General features: G+C 41.4%; 1 protein-coding gene across 1 annotated transcript in view; it reads left to right on the top strand.

Annotated features, from left to right (window-relative positions):
• Positions 1–17,791, top strand: part of PLXNA4 (plexin A4) — a 756,456-nt gene that overhangs the window by 680,094 nt on the left and 58,571 nt on the right. The window contains exons 25-27 of the mRNA XM_044279996.1: positions 6,577–6,736; positions 10,324–10,427; positions 17,322–17,421. Of these exons, the coding sequence (XP_044135931.1) occupies positions 6,577–6,736; positions 10,324–10,427; positions 17,322–17,421 (364 nt within the window). The remainder of the gene's footprint in view (positions 1–6,576; positions 6,737–10,323; positions 10,428–17,321; positions 17,422–17,791) is intronic.

The following is a 17,791-nucleotide window of genomic DNA, read 5'->3' as shown; positions in this document are numbered from 1 at the left end:
CATTTTTTGTTCTGGGTTGAAGTACAATTCCCAATTTAGCAATTTCATAATTTAGTGGTTCCTGCTATATCAGAGCTATTTGAAATCTATCCCAAAAAGGGTATATAATATTGAAGGTGCACATTGGGTCATTCAGAATAACTTCACACACACCCGCTACTGTGTATTTCCAAGTCTAATTCTGTCACTAAACCCATACCTGTCACCCAGCGCCTAAATACTAGGCCTCAAATTTAAATCCCTCTAAATCTCTCGTTACCGCTGTACTGTTGTAGCTGGGAAAGTTATTTAGTGCCCGTCAAAGCACATTTTTTGTTCTGGGTTGAAGTACAATTCCCAATTTAGCAATTTCATAATTTAGTGGTTCCTGCTATATCAGAGCTATTTGAAATCTATCCCAAAAAGGGTATATAATATTCAAGGTGCACATTGGGTCATTCAGAATAACTTCACACACACGCTTCTGTGCATTTCCAAGTCTAATTCTGTCACTAAATCCATACCGGTCACCCAGCGCCTAAATACTAGGCCTCAAATTTATATCCCGCTGAATTTGAATACAATACATTGGGCCAAATAATATATTTGTTGTTGTGGTGAACCATAACAATGAGAAAAACATCTAGTAAGGGACGCGGACGTGGACATGGTCGTGGTGGTGTTAGTGGACCCTCTGGTGCTGGGAGAGGACGTGGCCGTTCTGCCACATCCACACGTCCTAGTGTACCAACTACCTCAGGTCCCAGTAGCCGCCAGAATTTACAGCGATATATGGTGGGGCCCAATGCCGTTCTAAGGATGGTAAGGCCTGAGCAGGTACAGGCATTAGTCAATTGGGTGGCCGACAGTGGATCCAGCACGTTCACATTATCTCCCACCCAGTCTTCTGCAGAAAGCGCACAGATGGCGCCTGAAAACCAACCCCATCAGTCTGTCACATCACCCCCATGCATACCAGGGAAACTGTCTCAGCCTCAAGTTATGCAGCAGTCTCTTATGCTGTTTGAAGACTCCGCTGGCAGGGTTTCCCAAGGGCATCCACCTAGCCCTTCCCCAGCGGTGAAAGACATAGAATGCACTGACGCACAACCACTTATGTTTCCTGATGATGAGGACATGGGAATACCACCTCAGCATGTCTCTGATGATGACGAAACACAGGTGCCAACTGCTGCGTCTTTCTGCAGTGTGCAGACTGAACAGGAGGTCAGGGATCAAGACTGGGTGGAAGACGATGCAGGGGACGATGAGGTCCTAGACCCCACATGGAATGAAGGTCGTGCCACTGACTTTCACAGTTCGGAGGAAGAGGCAGTGGTGAGACCGAGCCAACAGCGTAGCAAAAGAGGGAGCAGTGGGCAAAAGCAGAACACCCGCCGCCAAGAGACTCCGCCTGCTACTGACCGCCGCCATCTGGGACCGAGCACCCCAAAGGCAGCTTCAAGGAGTTCCCTGGCATGGCACTTCTTCAAACAATGTGCTGACGACAAGACCCGAGTGGTTTGCACGCTGTGCCATCAGAGCCTGAAGCGAGGCATTAACGTTCTGAACCTGAGCACAACCTGCATGACCAGGCACCTGCATGCAAAGCATGAACTGCAGTGGAGTAAACACCTTAAAACCAAGGAAGTCACTCAGGCTCCCCCTGCTACCTCTTCTGCTGCTGCCGCCTCGGCCTATTCTGCTGCTGCCGCCTCGGCCTCTTCCTCCGCCTCTGGAGGAACGTTGGCACCTGCCGCCCAGCAAACAGGGGATGTACCACCAACACCACCACCACCACCTCCGTCACCAAGCGTCTCAACCATGTCACACGCCAGCGTTCAGCTCTCCATCTCACAAACATTTGATAGAAAGCGTAAATTCCCACCTAGCCACCCTCGATCCCTGGCCCTGAATGCCAGCATTTATAAACTACTGGCCTATGAAATGCTGTCATTTAGGCTGGTGGACACAGACAGCTTCAAACAGCTCATGTCGCTTGCTGTCCCACAGTATGTTGTTCCCAGCCGGCACTACTTCTCCAAGAGAGCCGTGCCTTCCCTGCACAACCAAGTATCCGATAAAATCAAGTGTGCACTGCGCAACGCCATCTGTAGCAAGGTCCACCTAACCACAGATACGTGGACCAGTAAGCACGGCCAGGGACGCTATATCTCCCTAACTGCACACTGGGTAAATGTAGTGGCAGCTGGGCCCCAGGCGGAGAGCTGTTTGGCGCACGTCCTGCCGCCGCCAAGGATCGCAGGGCAACATTCTTTGCCTCCTGTTGCCACCTCCTCCTTCTCGGCTTCCTCCTCCTCTTCTTCCACCTGCTCATCCAGTCAGCCACACACCTTCACCACCAACTTCAGCACAGCCCGGGGTAAACGTCAGCAGGCCATTCTGAAACTCATATGTTTGGGGGACAGGCCCCACACCGCACAGGAGTTGTGGCGGGGTATTGAACAACAGACCGACGAGTGGTTGCTGCCGGTGAGCCTCAAGCCCGGCCTGGTGGTGTGTGATAATGGGCGAAATCTCGTTGCAGCTCTGGGACTAGCCAATTTGACGCACATCCCTTGCTTGGCGCATGTGCTGAATTTGGTGGTGCAGAAGTTCATTCACAACTACCCCGACATGTCAGAGCTGCTGCATAAAGTGCGGGCCGTCTGTTCGCGCTTCCGGCGTTCACATCCTGCCGCTGCTCGCCTGTCTGCGCTACAGCGTAACTTCGGCCTTCCCGCTCACCGCCTCATATGCGACGTGCCCACCAGGTGGAACTCCACCTTGCACATGCTGGACAGACTGTGCGAGCAGCAGCAGGCCATAGTGGAGTTTCAGCTGCAGCACGCACGGGTCAGTCGCACTACAGAACAGCACCACTTCACCACCAATGACTGGGCCTCCATGCGAGACCTGTGTGCCCTGTTGCGCTGTTTCGAGTACTCCACCAACATGGCCAGTGGCGATGACACCGTTATCAGCGTTACAATACCACTTCTATGTCTCCTTGAGAAAACACTTAGGGCGATGATGGAACAGGAGGTGGCCCAGGAGGAGGAGGAGGAGGATGAGGAAGAGGGGTCATTTTTAGCACTTTCAGGCCAGTCTCTTCGAAGTGACTCAGAGGGAGGTTTTTTGCAACAGCAGAGGCCAGGTACAAATGTGGCCAGCCAGGGCCCACTACTGGAGGACGAGGAGGACGAGGATGAGGAGGAGGTGGAGGAGGATGAGGATGAAGCATGGTCACAGCGGGGTGGCACCCAACGCAGCTCGGGTCCATCACTGGTGCGTGGCTGGGGGGAAAGGCAGGACGATGACGATACGCCTCCCACAGAGGACAGCTTGTCCTTACCTCTGGGCAGCCTGGCACACATGAGCGACTACATGCTGCAGTGCCTGCGCAACGACAGCAGAGTTGCCCACATTTTAACCTGTGCGGACTACTGGGTTGCCACCCTGCTGGATCCACGCTACAAAGACAATGTGCCCACCTTACTTCCTGCACTGGAGCGTGATAGGAAGATGCGCGAGTACAAGCGCACGTTGGTAGACGCGCTACTGAGAGCATTCCCAAATGTCACAGGGGAACAAGTGGAAGCCCAAGGCCAAGGCAGAGGAGGAGCAAGAGGTCGCCAAGGCAGCTGTGTCACGGCCAGCTCCTCTGAGGGCAGGGTTAGCATGGCAGAGATGTGGAAAACTTTTGTCAACACGCCACAGCTAACTGCACCACCACCTGATACGCAACGTGTTAGCAGGAGGCAACATTTCACTAACATGGTGGAACAGTACGTGTGCACACCCCTCCACGTACTGACTGATGGTTCGGCCCCATTCAACTTCTGGGTCTCTAAATTGTCCACGTGGCCAGAGCTAGCCTTTTATGCCTTGGAGGTGCTGGCCTGCCCGGCAGCCAGCGTTTTGTCTGAACGTGTATTCAGCACGGCAGGGGGCGTCATTACAGACAAACGCAGCCGCCTGTCTACAGCCAATGTGGACAAGCTGACGTTCATAAAAATGAACCAGGCATGGATCCCACAGGACCTGTCCGTCCCTTGTCCAGATTAGACATTAACTACCTCCCCATAACCATATATTATTGGACTCCAGGGCACTTCCTCATTCAATCCTATTTTTATTTTCATTTTACCATTATATTGCGATGCTACCCAAAGTTGAATGAACCTCTCCTCTGCCTGTGTGCTAGGCCTAAATATATGCCAATGGACTGTTGCAGTGGTGGCTGACATGAAGCCTGATTCTCTGCTATGACATGCAGACTAATTCTCTGCTGACATGAAGCCAGATTGTCTGTTACGGGACCTCTCTCCTCTGCCTGGGTGCTGGGCCTAAATTTATGACAATGGACTGTTGCAGTGGTGGCTGACGTGAAGCCTGATTCTCTGCTATGACATGCAGACTGATTCTCTGCTGACATGAAGCCAGATCGTCTGTTACGGGACCTCTCTGCTCTGCCTGTGTGCTAGGCCTAAATATATGCCAATGGACTGTTGCAGTGGTGGGTGACGTGAAGCCTCATTCTCTGCTATGACATGCAGACTGATTCTCTGCTGACATGAAGCCAGATTGTCTGTTACGGGACCTCTCTGCTCTGCCTGTGTGCTAGGCCTAAATATATGCCAATGGACTGTTGCAGTGGTGGGTGACGTGAAGCCTCATTCTCTGCTATGACATGCAGACTGATTCTCTGCTGTCATGAAGCCAGATTGTCTGTTACGGGACCTCTCTGCTCTGCCTGTGTGCTAGGCCTAAATATATGCCAATGGACTGTTGCAGTGGTGGGTGACGTGAAGCCTCATTCTCTGCTATGACATGCAGACTGATTCTCTGCTGACATGAAGCCAGATTGTCTGTTACGGGACCTCTCTGCTCTGCCTGTGTGCTAGGCCTAAATATATGCCAATGGACTGTTGCAGTGGTGGGTGACGTGAAGCCTCATTCTCTGCTATGACATGCAGACTGATTCTCTGCTGTCATGAAGCCAGATTGTCTGTTACGGGACCTCTCTGCTCTGCCTGTGTGCTAGGCCTAAATATATGCCAATGGACTGTTGCAGTGGTGGGTGACGTGAAGCCTCATTCTCTGCTATGACATGCAGACTAATTCTCTGCTGACATGAAGACAGATTCTCTGTTACGGGACCTCTCTCCTCTGCCTGTGTGTGTGCTGGGCCTAAATATATGCCAATGGACTGTTGCAGTGGTGGCTGACGTGAAGCCTCATTCTCTGCTATGACATGCAGACTGATTCTCTGCTGACATGAAGCCAGATTCTCTGTTACGGGACCTCTCTCCTCTGCCTGTGTGCTAGGCCTAAATATATGCCAATGGACTGTTGCAGTGGTGGCTGACGTGAAGCCTCATTCTCTGCTATGACATGCAGACTAATTCTCTGCTGACATGAAGACAGATTCTCTGTTACGGGACCTCTCTCCTCTGCCTGGGTGCCGGGGCCTAAATATCTGAGAATGGACTGTTCCAGTGGTGGGTGACGGGAAGCCAGATTCTCTGCTATGGAACCTCTCTCCAATTGATTTTGGTTAATTTTTATTTATTTAATTTTTATTTTAATTAATTTCCCTATCCACATTTGTTTGCAGGGGATTTACCTACATGTTGCTGCCTTTTGCAGCCCTCTAGCCCTTTCCTGGGCTGTTTTACAGCCGTTTTAGTGCCGAAAAGTTCGGGTCCCCATTGACTTCAATGGGGTTCGGGTTCGGGACGAAGTTCGGATCGGGTTCGGATCCCGAACCCGAACATTTCCGGGATGTTCGGCCGAACTTCTCGAACCCGAACATCCAGGTGTTCGCTCAACTCTACTGAGGTTATCTTGGTTCACTGGATGTATGACTACGCATAAAATTGCTGTATTATCACAATACATGTACATTAGTTAACAGCCATGATATATAGGGCATAGAAGGAGTAATTCATTAAGCTTTAATAAAACATGACAGGAGTGGATCCATAGAGAAATAAAAGCATAACGGAAAGACTGCTAGAGATGAGTGAATTGCTCAAAATTCTATTCATGTTCAATTTGGCTGAATTGGTCAACCAACACCATTCAGGTTAGAATTGATTCGACTTGAATTAAAGGTGCTGCAATTGGCCTGGAAATTTGTGTATGACATCCCGAGGACTCACTTTTACAAAAAAAACTTTTTTTTGCACCCTCTTTGTCTCTCCAAAATTTTCCAGAATCGAATCACCAAAAATTTAGATAAAAAATTCTGATCCACCTTTAGAATCAATTTGTTTCTCTAGTCTCCTCCCTTATGTATCTCTTGTGTTTCACCCAAAAAAAAACTGGCACCAAAGCTACATGTGTGATTCCAGTATTAGAACATTTTTAGTAGTCATATCTTTTGTGGACTTGGTCTGATTATTTATGACACCATCATATGGTGCAAAGCTTCTCCAGGATTTGCATCTGCAGCTTCTACCGCGAGACTGCGGTGATCAGCTATTCAATAGGCAGTTTGATTTAGAGAAGGGAGTTAGAACAATTCCTTTTAGATCCCATATAGTTAAACTTGCATAAATCTTCATTAACTTAATTTTATTTTATATTTAGGTCCTTAATTGTGTTAATCCTGATAATGTGAACAGTCCCATGATTCCAGTGAAAATCCTCAACTGTGACACAATTACTCAAGTAAAGGAGAAGATACTGGACACCATTTTTAAGAACCTTCCGTGCTCACATCGACCTAAGGCTGCCGATATGGATTTAGGTAAATAGATATGTATCACATTTTACTTACAAAGAAAGAAAACACATTGCCACTGCTCTACAACTACCACATGGCCGATTTAGAGACCCTTTATAAAATAGGTGGTGATCCCTGGGGAATAGATAGACTGTGGGTATGGACAGTAAGCAAAAGGAAATGGCCAGTTCATATGCCCGTCTGTTTCCTCTGGCCTCTTTAAAATCATAGCATCAGCATCCTACCACTATGGAAACAATAGATACATTTTCCAATATTTAAAAGCACAGTAGCAAAACATTAGAACATGATGAGATCATTATGATCATTAAAAGGCCTAGTGTAGACAAGGCATTTGTCTTCATTATACACCACACTCCTCCCTTCAGAAGCAACTTGTGGTGATCATTAGTGTTGAGTGAATTGACTTCAGTACGAATTTCAGGAAAAATTTGATTCACTGCAAAGCCGAATTTCCTCACACTTTGTGGTCACAAATCTATTTTTCCTGAAATTACAGTAAAAAAAAAACTAAAACAGAAGAAAAGAAAAAATGGATACTTTATTTGAACATCAGTCGTGCTAGCATCAATTTTCACTGAAAATAAATGATCCATCTTTTTTTCAGCATCAATTATGATCAGTTTGCATCCATTTGTGGTAGTTCCGTCGGAGATTTGTTATTTTATATGGGAGAAAAAGTCTGCAAGGAAGACTTTTTCTTCCATCTGAAATAATGGATCTCTAACTGAACTGACAAAAACGGATGCAAACTGATCAAAACAGATGCTCAAAATAACGGATCCTTTCTTAAAAAAAATACATTTCTGTTCTTCTGACTGTTCAGAAGAACAGTAAACAAAACAGTGATGTGAAAGCACCCTAACTTATCCCTTTGCCTCCAAGTTCACTATGTTCACTTCATTCAAATGTGAACATTTATATGAAAAATAAAGACGAGAAAACCAGTACTCCAATACAATAGGCAAGTTATTTTGCTGAAAACCCCTTTGTAGAGTGGACAAAGGATATGTTCTCTCTTTTAGCATGTAATTGCCAATCACAGCATTGGTTTCTTGAGTTATCACCAGCGTCCACTACATATTGCCTAGAAATACAGTCTTGTGCATCGTCCTTGCAGTCACCATGAGCATTGTAGTATGGTACAATGACTGCTTTTCCTGCCATGTAGGTATGTTCAGCAGCACTATTGTAGAACCAAAATGTATTTGAGTACTCATCAACAAGGATGATGTACAGTAGTTTGGAGAAATTTTAAAAGGCAAGTGCCCTGTGCTGTCGTGACATACACCTGCATCTCTTATTCCATGTATAATTCAGAATTTGAATGTCTGTGTATGGCTGACAATACATGTCTGGAGCCCATTATATTTCTCAATGTGAGGAGCAATGTAAAAGCTTGTTATTGGCAGTGCCCTTGGCTTTTATTAAGAATATTCTCTGAATTGGAGCTTCCTGCAATACTTGAGGTAAAGAAATTCAGCAATTCATGTATGCAGTGAAAGATACACTATCTTCTGAATGAAATATAAAGAGTTCATAGCTGCTGTCTTCTGAGTTTGCCTTCACTGGCACTTCTGATTGGAAGGAGAGATAAAAATAATGGGATTTTTACTTACCTCTCTCTCTACAAGGTAGAGCTAAAACAGATTGGACTGGAGGGTGTCTGTATTTAGTGTCCCTGCTTAAAGGAGCTCGGTGATCTGATGACAATGTATAGGACATACTTTCCTTTTCTTCGAGTTGGTGAATATGAATATCTTGTGGAGGTCACCTTTAGCTAAGTTTTCTAAGTAGTTTATTGGATCATTCATTAGGAAGAAAGACATTATCGAAAAATAGGTGTCTTAAGTGTTCTGCTGCAATAATATATTTTTAATCAAGTCTGAAATACCATGTAACCTTGAAAGTTGAATTTAGAGAATCTTTTACCATTTCTAATAGATTTGCTGCAGCATACCATTTCACTTTTTCTATAATATTTTAAAATGTGGCAGTAACTACACAATCATTTGCCCATATACTATTCTTTCCGTTTGTAATGCTAAGGATAATAATATAGTAATTGTAGTAATAGTGTAAACATAATATAAACTGGACAATGCAAATGTTAGTAGTATTAGACCCATAATATAAACCTGAACATGGAAGTGTTATTATTTCTATTTGACTTAGCTACTGTATTTTGCTGGGTCGCATAAAGAGGTCCAGCAATGTAGTACTGGGTGGTGTGACTGGTTGTAGTGTAATCCACTGTGCTTAGCCCTGTCATATCTTAATTTAGTGTAGTTTGGACTAAGGCTAGCTTTAAAGTAGACCTTAATATCCGCCAGGTCGCTCCACTTTTTTGTTAATGGGGCCGGACGGCGACACTTTAGCGTCCAGCAATGCCAGAATGCAGAGAGATCCGGAAGGGAATAGCTGGATATTAAGCACTAGTGTCAAACTAGCCTAAGACAAGAGTATGAAATGTTGGTCTTAGTAAATTCCCCCTGAGACTATGAACTGCTCTGCTTCCCCTGCTCTACTGGTACAGTACTGCAAGGTCCACTAACTCCTGGGACTTCCAGTCTTCCTGCTCTATACTTTAGAATGTCAAAACTCTAGAAGTAACTGCTAATAACACAGTGGCAATACTAACCTCTCCACTGTGTGGTCTGTCATGTATGTGGGCTATAACTACGTGTTACATCCTCCACCATTCCAGTGCAGTGGGCATCAGTGGACCCTCACCATCCTTGTTTTCATTGCAGCGTGGTTGATGGTTTTAATTGCTTGTGACTACTACTGCCAATCACTGGCTGCATAATTACATCCATCACCATTAGAGATGAGGGAATTTTTGAAAAGGTTGATTCGGCTAATTTGCCAAATTTTACAGAAAAATTTGCTTAGTGACAAATTACTTCATCACGAAGCAAATATTTTTGTAAGTAGCGCGTACAATGACAGGGAGCTGTGATAGCACCACCCCCCGTCATTGTACCCCTCAGATGCCGTGTTTATACATGATCACGACATCTGAGTGTGAAAACAATGTAAGTTTAACATTTAAAAAATTACATCAAGCGTACTGCCTCCATTTGCTTGTAACGGGCTGGCCACCACCATCTTGCTTGAGGATCTGGTGCGAAATCTCGCACGGGGAGAGATTACATCATCAGCCCGGCCGGCATGGTGATGTCATATGTCACTGCGCACAGGATTTTTCGGCCGAGATCTTCAATAAAGATGAATATTTAAGTTTTTTACACTATTTCAGGTTAAATCGATTCGCTAACACGAAGCAATTCAGCTTCTAGGAGAATTGAAATTATCCTGAAATTCCGATCAAATTCCACTTTGCTCATCTCTAATTACCATAACATATACTTGGGGTAGGGGGTCTGATGTTTTCTACAGCAGCTCCACTCTCGTGAATTGAAGGCAGTTTTGCTACAATGTTATAAACGAATGCTGCTGTTCCTGGGGAAAACAAGAAAACTTTTTTTATATATAATAAAATCCTGCATTCAGTGTAACATTCCATTTTTCTGCAACTTTTGTAAAGGTCATAGACACAGTTTTCTGATATCATTTATATTTTTCAGAATGGAGGCAAGCAAGTGGAGCTCGAATGATCTTGCAAGATGAAGACATTACAACGAAAATAGAGAATGACTGGAAGAGACTGAATGTTATTGCACACTATCAGGTTGGTGATTCATTTTCAATTTATGAAAAACACTTTTTTGATGAAAGATATCATGGTGTCTATAAAATGCAGTATGTATTCATACGGCCATGTCTATTTTGAATATTATAACGCAGGACTGTTTGTTAAATGCTACAGCAATTGCAGTACAATTTTTCTACATTTTGATAAATTATGTAAAATATTGCTCTCCACGTTAATATAAAAAATCTGATATCTATTATAGAACTACGCTTTCTTCTACCATGTGGATTATTGTGTATTTCTGCATGGGAAATGAACAATTTTGGGGCCTGATTAGAGATGAGAAAATTTCCTAAAACGTTTTTTGGGTCCGTTTTATTCTAATCGACCAAGAAATTCGATTCAGGCTCAAATCAATTTGAACTGAGTTGCCCAGAAAATTACTGTAAAGAATATATTCATTCACCTTTAGGCTTGACCTTTGTAATACATATTTAATGTTTTTTACATATTATTATCATTTATGATAATATCCATAATGATTCATAATCATTTATGGACTGTGGCCTATTTGAATCTGCTATAATTATGGCTATAAAAGGGGACCTACGTAGGGGACCGCAGAATCTCCAGCAATAATACATACATATAGCCCAGTGATGGCGAACCTATGTCACGGGTGCCAGAGGCGGAACTCTCTGTGAGCCCTCTCTGTGGGCACCCACGGCCTGGAAAAAGTCTATGGTGTACCGATATGCCTTAGAGTTTTCCTGCCATTCATCAGCGCATGGCACACTATGAACGGCACAGGCAGCATATTGAATGTAGGCAGGCTATTATAGCTAAATGATAAAGTACATGATAGATATATTATATTGGTATTCAGATTAAATTGCCGTTTTGGCACTTTGCGATAAATAAGTGGGTATTTGATGGCAGTTCGGGCACTCGGTCTCAGGTTCACTATCACTGCTATAGCCTATCCAACATGGCAGGTTGAAATGGTTAACTAAAGTTCCTGCTTCCATTTGTGAAGATTGTTAAAAGAAGTACTTTTATTATCCGATAAAATGAACATTGAAAGCGTGAATGTCTTATTCTCTCTGTCATCATATATTTACCTGGTTTGAAGTTGTCATAATTATGTGCAATTAACTTGTACTCGCACTGAATATTTAATGTCATTAGATCCTTCAATGTAGGTGTACATGAAAGCACATTTTTGCTAATTTTACTTAAAGCAACTAAAGTGATAACAAATTAGCTATTAAGATCAGTCTATAGGCTTTTAAAATATTGAATTAATAAAAAAAATTACATCAGAATTATAAAAATAATATTAAAACTTCATATGGAGGTATGGAACATATGTTTAACTGGCCTGAACGCCCCAGCGTTGATTTTCTATGGTTTTAGCTTTTTACAAGATTTAGTTGCAGATGCTAGTTTGTCTGTTAGACAGCTCAAATAAATGAGTCTCACTGTGATTTATACTTTTCTAGGGAACACAGTGTTCCAAGCATGCATATTTGCTTCCATAGTGAAGAGTAATAATCTGAAAAGTAGGAATTTGTATTCATTTATTTTTAGATTTAGCGTCTATAAACTTTTTGTATTTCACAAAGTTTGTATGTAATTCAATGAGTTTGTATTGAATGCCTCATTGTTTGGGCATCCACTTAGCAAAATAGATTCAATGTGAATAAATATAAAGTTATGCATCTGGGTACTAATAATATAGATGCATCATATGTCCTATGGGGAGTAACGCTGGGATAGTCCCTTGTAGAGAAGGATGTGGGTGTACTTCTAGCCCATATTGAATAACTTGTATAAATGAATAAAAATCCAGCTCACCAGTTCAGTCGCGCGACGGAAAAGCCAACTCAGCTCAGCGTAAACTTCATTCAAATAAACAGATCTCCAGCACGAAGAAGATAAAATCTTGCATGTTCTTTATTAAATATTCCAAACGTACACATGGTGCAGTGAGACAGGATCCCTCTATGTCCCTGGTCAGACCGACATGTTTTGAGCCAGCCGGCTCTTAGTCATGATCTCGAGCCGCCTGGCTCAAAACATGTCGGTCGGACCAGGGACATGGAGGGACCAATTTCACAGCACCGTGTGTACGTTTGGAATATTTAATAAAGAACATGCAAGATTTTATCTCCTTCATGCTGGAAATCTGTTTATTTGAATCATGTTAAAAAACAGCATGCAATATCAATCAGCAGCTTCTAAAGCTAGCAGGATAATGTCATGTATTAATTAACGTATGGACTCACAGGACATAGATTTAATATGACCATTTTATAAAGTTTTGGTGCGGCCTCATTGGAAATGTGACGTTCAGTATCTGTACCCAGTTCACAGAAAGTACAGTATGTCCTGAAGCTGGAAAAGGTACAAAGAAGAGCAACTAAACTGATTAGTCTTAGTTATTAGATTAAAAATAATTCAATGTATTTAGTCTTGAGAAGAGATGTCTAAGGAGGGACATGATTAACCTATACAATTATATAAATTGTGCATACAAAAAATATGGTGAAAAGTAGAGCTGAGCGAACCAGACAAAATTATTTTCCTTTGAAGTTCACAATTATTTTTTTTCAAACAATCAATTAATCTCAAAGAGAGAGATAGTAGTGCTCAGCATTAGTTTAGGTGAAGTGCCTGGTACAGCTAGTATGAGTGTGCAGTATTGTAGGCCAGGCGATTCTACTCTGGGTTGCTGGGAAAGATATTCAAATTAGCTTTCCTAAATCTATCTGATGCTGTAAAATGTTAGCCATGATAATTTGCATATATTTTATGCATAAATCCAGAGAAGCATTGTCTAGCCTTCAAAGGTTGTTATGTGTATCAACTGGTCTTCATAATATAAATAATACCCACACAGAAGTTCCCCCAAATGCCTTGCATTGATAAATATGGTCCTCATCTGCTTTTTTTCTGATTAACCTTTTGGCTACCTTTTCACCAGATAGATCTTCTAAGTAATGTTCAACTGAAAGTGAGACAAGGGAATTATAACATCCCACAAAACTTATTCATCTCTCAATGAAACATTTAAGCTAGTTCTCTTTCTAGAAGAACAAGAAACTTATCTTACTTGGTTGGACTTGCCTTGTGGGGTTCTCTTTATCATTAGGGAGACCAATAAATAAGCATGTGTATTGAATGGCTTGCAAAACTACTTTTGGCTTCTAGGAAGAGTATATCACAAATTGCATATCTTAATTCTTCTGGCATTAGATAGGATATCCCCTCTTTTCTATTTTTTTGACAGACAAGCTAATTTGCATATCTTTGGTTTTCTTTGGAAAGATATTCAAATTAGCTTTTCTTTAAAAACAGAAAAGAATGCTCCCTCTCCAAAAAGTTTGGGTTTGACTGAATCAGTACTTTTTGAGAGTTTGGGCATAGAACCAGTTCGCTTAGCCTTAGTGAAAAGCCACTATATATAAAATCCGCTCAAAATAGAAGGGGGCACTGCCTCCGTCTGAAGAAGAAAAGTTCAGACTCCAGAGGTAACAAGACTTCTTTAACATGCAAGTTATGAATCTGTAGAATAGTCTACCACAGGATCTGGTCATAGAAAGAACAAGTGACTTCATAAAGACTCACACTCTTTCTTAGAGAAGAATAACATTAATGCTTATGTCATGTGCCTGGTTTCCCAAACTTTTACTTTCATCCACATCCTCTCCTATTCCATGGTTAGACTTGATGGACATATTGTCTTCTTTCAACCATACTACGCAACTATGCAAGAAGTAGTCTACTCCTGAGAAGAGATGCTTGTGAAGGAAGCCACTTCTCAATTGTATATGAGTGCTAAAAGCACTAAAGAGCTCGATTATATTTTTTTACATTTTAGTCCAATATCAAGACCTATCTCAAACAATCAGTTTGCTGTAGGTAATCTGAAAGCAGTGGCTCATAAAAGCATCCATTACTACTACAGAAGTAATCTGGTTGTTAGGAAAGGTGTTAATATCGAACAGAAAAGTATAAAACATAATAATTTTACAAGAAAAGTATAAGCAATTCATTGAACATGGAGTACTTATTCTGTATTCTTACATTGACTCTTTCTCCCTATACCTACAGTACAGAATATTGGCAATGTGAAAATTCAACATACAAAGTCCTTGCTAAATAATAAAGATAAACCTTTCTTTCTCAGTTCAGCTGTCAATCGTCTAGAATGGCCTCTCTACCTAATGCTGCTGGCATAGTTTGTCTCCTGCTTTTGCCAGCCTAGAGCCTGATAAAATCTCACTTTGTTCATTAATGTGCAAATAATTTTGGAGATAAGCCGACTGGCCTCTAGAACAAGAGCCCTGGGTGCTGTTTTGGCACCATCATGCAATTAAATGTCAGGGTGTTGTCTTATGGCATGGGGTACAAACTTGAAATGAAAGAGCAGATTAGAAAATAATAAGCATCTGTCATATATATATATATATATATATATATATATAAAAAGCACACATTGTATCAATATGAAGGATAATGAATACAATTCATTGTAGTGCAGTGTAGTCCTCATTGTATAAGCCCTGTAGTACTTTATGGAACATATAGGGATCTGGAAATTGGGTGTAAAAATAATTGTTTTTTTTAAAGGGGTGTTCCACAATTTAATTATTGATCCTAAAATAGGTAATCAATATCTTATTGATTGTGTTCTCACTCACAACACCCTCACTGATCAGCTGAGCCATACATCATATAGTGGCTGTGCTTGATATTGCAGCTCAATCCCATTATCTTAAACAGGACTGAACTGCACAAAGTAAATGTAACCGATGGATGTGACTTCACAGGCATAGGAAGAGGTGGGAATGTCGAGAGGCAAATCGCCACCAATCAGATGTTAAACCACTTTGGATATGTATCCTTAGTTAAGATGTTCATCTGAGCTGGAGTACAGCCCCAAATTTTCAGCCATGTATACTCTTGGGTCCATGATCATCTGACAGTCATGAGGCATCTTCTGGAGAAGTGTATCTTGACTAATCTTTTATCACCTTTACGGCCAAGATAAAAACCACAGTGGGAGAATACATAAGAAGACCTATACTTGGAAATATTTTTATTATACGTTTATGTGACAAGCTTTGGCTTTTATTGTTGTATATGTTGTAATAAAAGTTTGTCCAAGTATATAGAAAGATATATTTCAAAGAAATAGAATAGCAAGCTAATTCGCATGGATTATTAGGAAAAATAAAAACTATATATATTTTAGTTTTTTTTTCTGTATTGGTTAATGTTTGCTGCACATTTTATGTGCTGTATTTCCTGTGGCACAACTTTAACCTTCTCTTCGGCTGTACCCATTGCCCTCTGCTAGCATCTTGTATATCACATATAAATTTAAAGTATTTTGTGGACTCCTTGGTTGAAACTTGGAAGCTAGCCCCTGCTGTGTGCCAACCTCTGGTGCCAGACCTAATGCTACAGTGTATTTCAGCAAGATTACATGTATTACTGCTTTCAGTCGATGGGATTATTACTTAAGCAGTAATAATATCAAAATTACATGCTTAAGCAGCCTATTATTTTCACATTTTCCTATATAGCTCTGCATTATGGCCGGTTCTGTTTTATTATTCATATTTTCCACATTCTGTTGCAGAGGGAGCTGTAAAATGCTGTAGCTTGGTGCTAATTTAATTCTCTTTATAAAAATAACAGTCATAAAAGTACAATATTTTTTTTAGAATATAGACAGAATTAATACAGAGAGTATGCGTTATATAGAGAAGTTGCCAAGCATCTGTATGTAAAATTTAGATGATGGCCATTCCAAAATGACTGTAGAAACGCCAATAAATTGTGTCAGGTAAATAGTGTATTTCATCTAGGGGAAGACCCTAGCATACAGTAGATCTGGGTTTCCGGTGTGCTTCTCATGACTGCATGTTTTTTTGCATTGTGATAATAACGTATATAATGACATTATAATAGGTTATGTGTGAACCTACAGATAACACAGTCTTACCTAGATAAGTTGTGCTGCATCTGTGTTTGTAAATGATACATATCAAACTTAAAGGGATTATCCGGTCTTCATCATCATCCTTTAAAATTCTCATTTAAGAAGCTAGCTATAATTTTTTATGTATTTATTTTACCTTTATTGCTCCTATCTTGATTTTTGGACTGTAGTCACATGGCCATGTCCATGCAGCTCCTATTTCCTGTGATTTTATATCCATGGCTGTGTCAAAGCAGCAATGGGGTCAGTGATAGGAGAGTGCCTATATAAGTAGCTGGGTAGCAGAAGCTATAAACCAGATGGGTGTTAGGTGTGGCAGAAAAAGGAGAACTGTATTATGGGTTTGATTGTATACAGCAGCAGGAAGTTCTATGTACTGGATGGAAATGTACCACAGTGATTTGTTTATATTGTAAAAATGAGTCAGGAGAACCTAAATAAAAATAAAAAAAAAGAAATGTACATGAGGTAAGCAACTACGTAAACATATATGTTAAAAAACATAGTAATCCCATAAAGCCCCTTTAAGCTGGCTATAGACTTTCATTTGGCAGGCACATTCAAACCCCTCATTCTACATACACATTCAAGGTCAGGTTGACTAAGTCTGTAGGTGTTCTGAATGGTGGTTGTGTTGGTAGTGGTAGTAAGCCACTGCCAGACACCTCACCGTGAAGGGAGATCTGGGACACCACTATACACAGCAGATGGAAGGCCAGTCTTACACAAATCAATGGGTTCAGCAAACATTTGTCAAACTTGTGTGGCGAGTTTTAGATTACTTCATTAAAAATTTTTGATAATAGTTCATTGCATATCATTTGTAATAATGGTGTGTGCTATACAGTACTGTACAACGTTTGTGTTCACCTGTAAAGAAGCAATTGACTTATGATTGCATTTTATTTCCTCACCAGGTTCCTGATGGCGCAGTGGTTGCACTAGTATCGAAACAAGTCACGGCATACAATGCTGTAAATAATTCTACTGTGTCAAGAACGTCTGCCAGTAGATATGGTAAGAAATTATATTGAGATGTGGTCGCTAGTTTGAAAAAGTCCAGTGAGTTCAAACTATTGTATTATTACAGCCCAAGCTGTTAATAAGAAAAATAGTTTTCTTGGAAAAATATGGTGATATTTGCCTTAATAGTGGAAATATCCCTTTCTGGCAATAGGTCCTAGAAATTGTTTTGCTTACTATCACAGAATATGATATTCAATGATTCTTGTTTGTGAAGAAGAATAGGAATGCAACATTTATCACCTATTCACAAGATAGGTGTATGATTACTGGGGTTCTGACCACTGGGACCCCCACCAATTTTAAGAATAGGAAGTCACTCTAGTGAATGAAGCAGTTATGTACATGGGTGACCACCGCTCAG

Source organism: Bufo gargarizans, chromosome 2 (genome assembly GCF_014858855.1).
Source record: "Bufo gargarizans isolate SCDJY-AF-19 chromosome 2, ASM1485885v1, whole genome shotgun sequence".
NCBI lineage: Eukaryota > Metazoa > Chordata > Amphibia > Anura > Bufonidae > Bufo > Bufo gargarizans.
The sequence above is the reverse complement of the archived record's forward strand: the minus strand, read 5'-3'. Positions and strand labels throughout refer to the sequence as shown.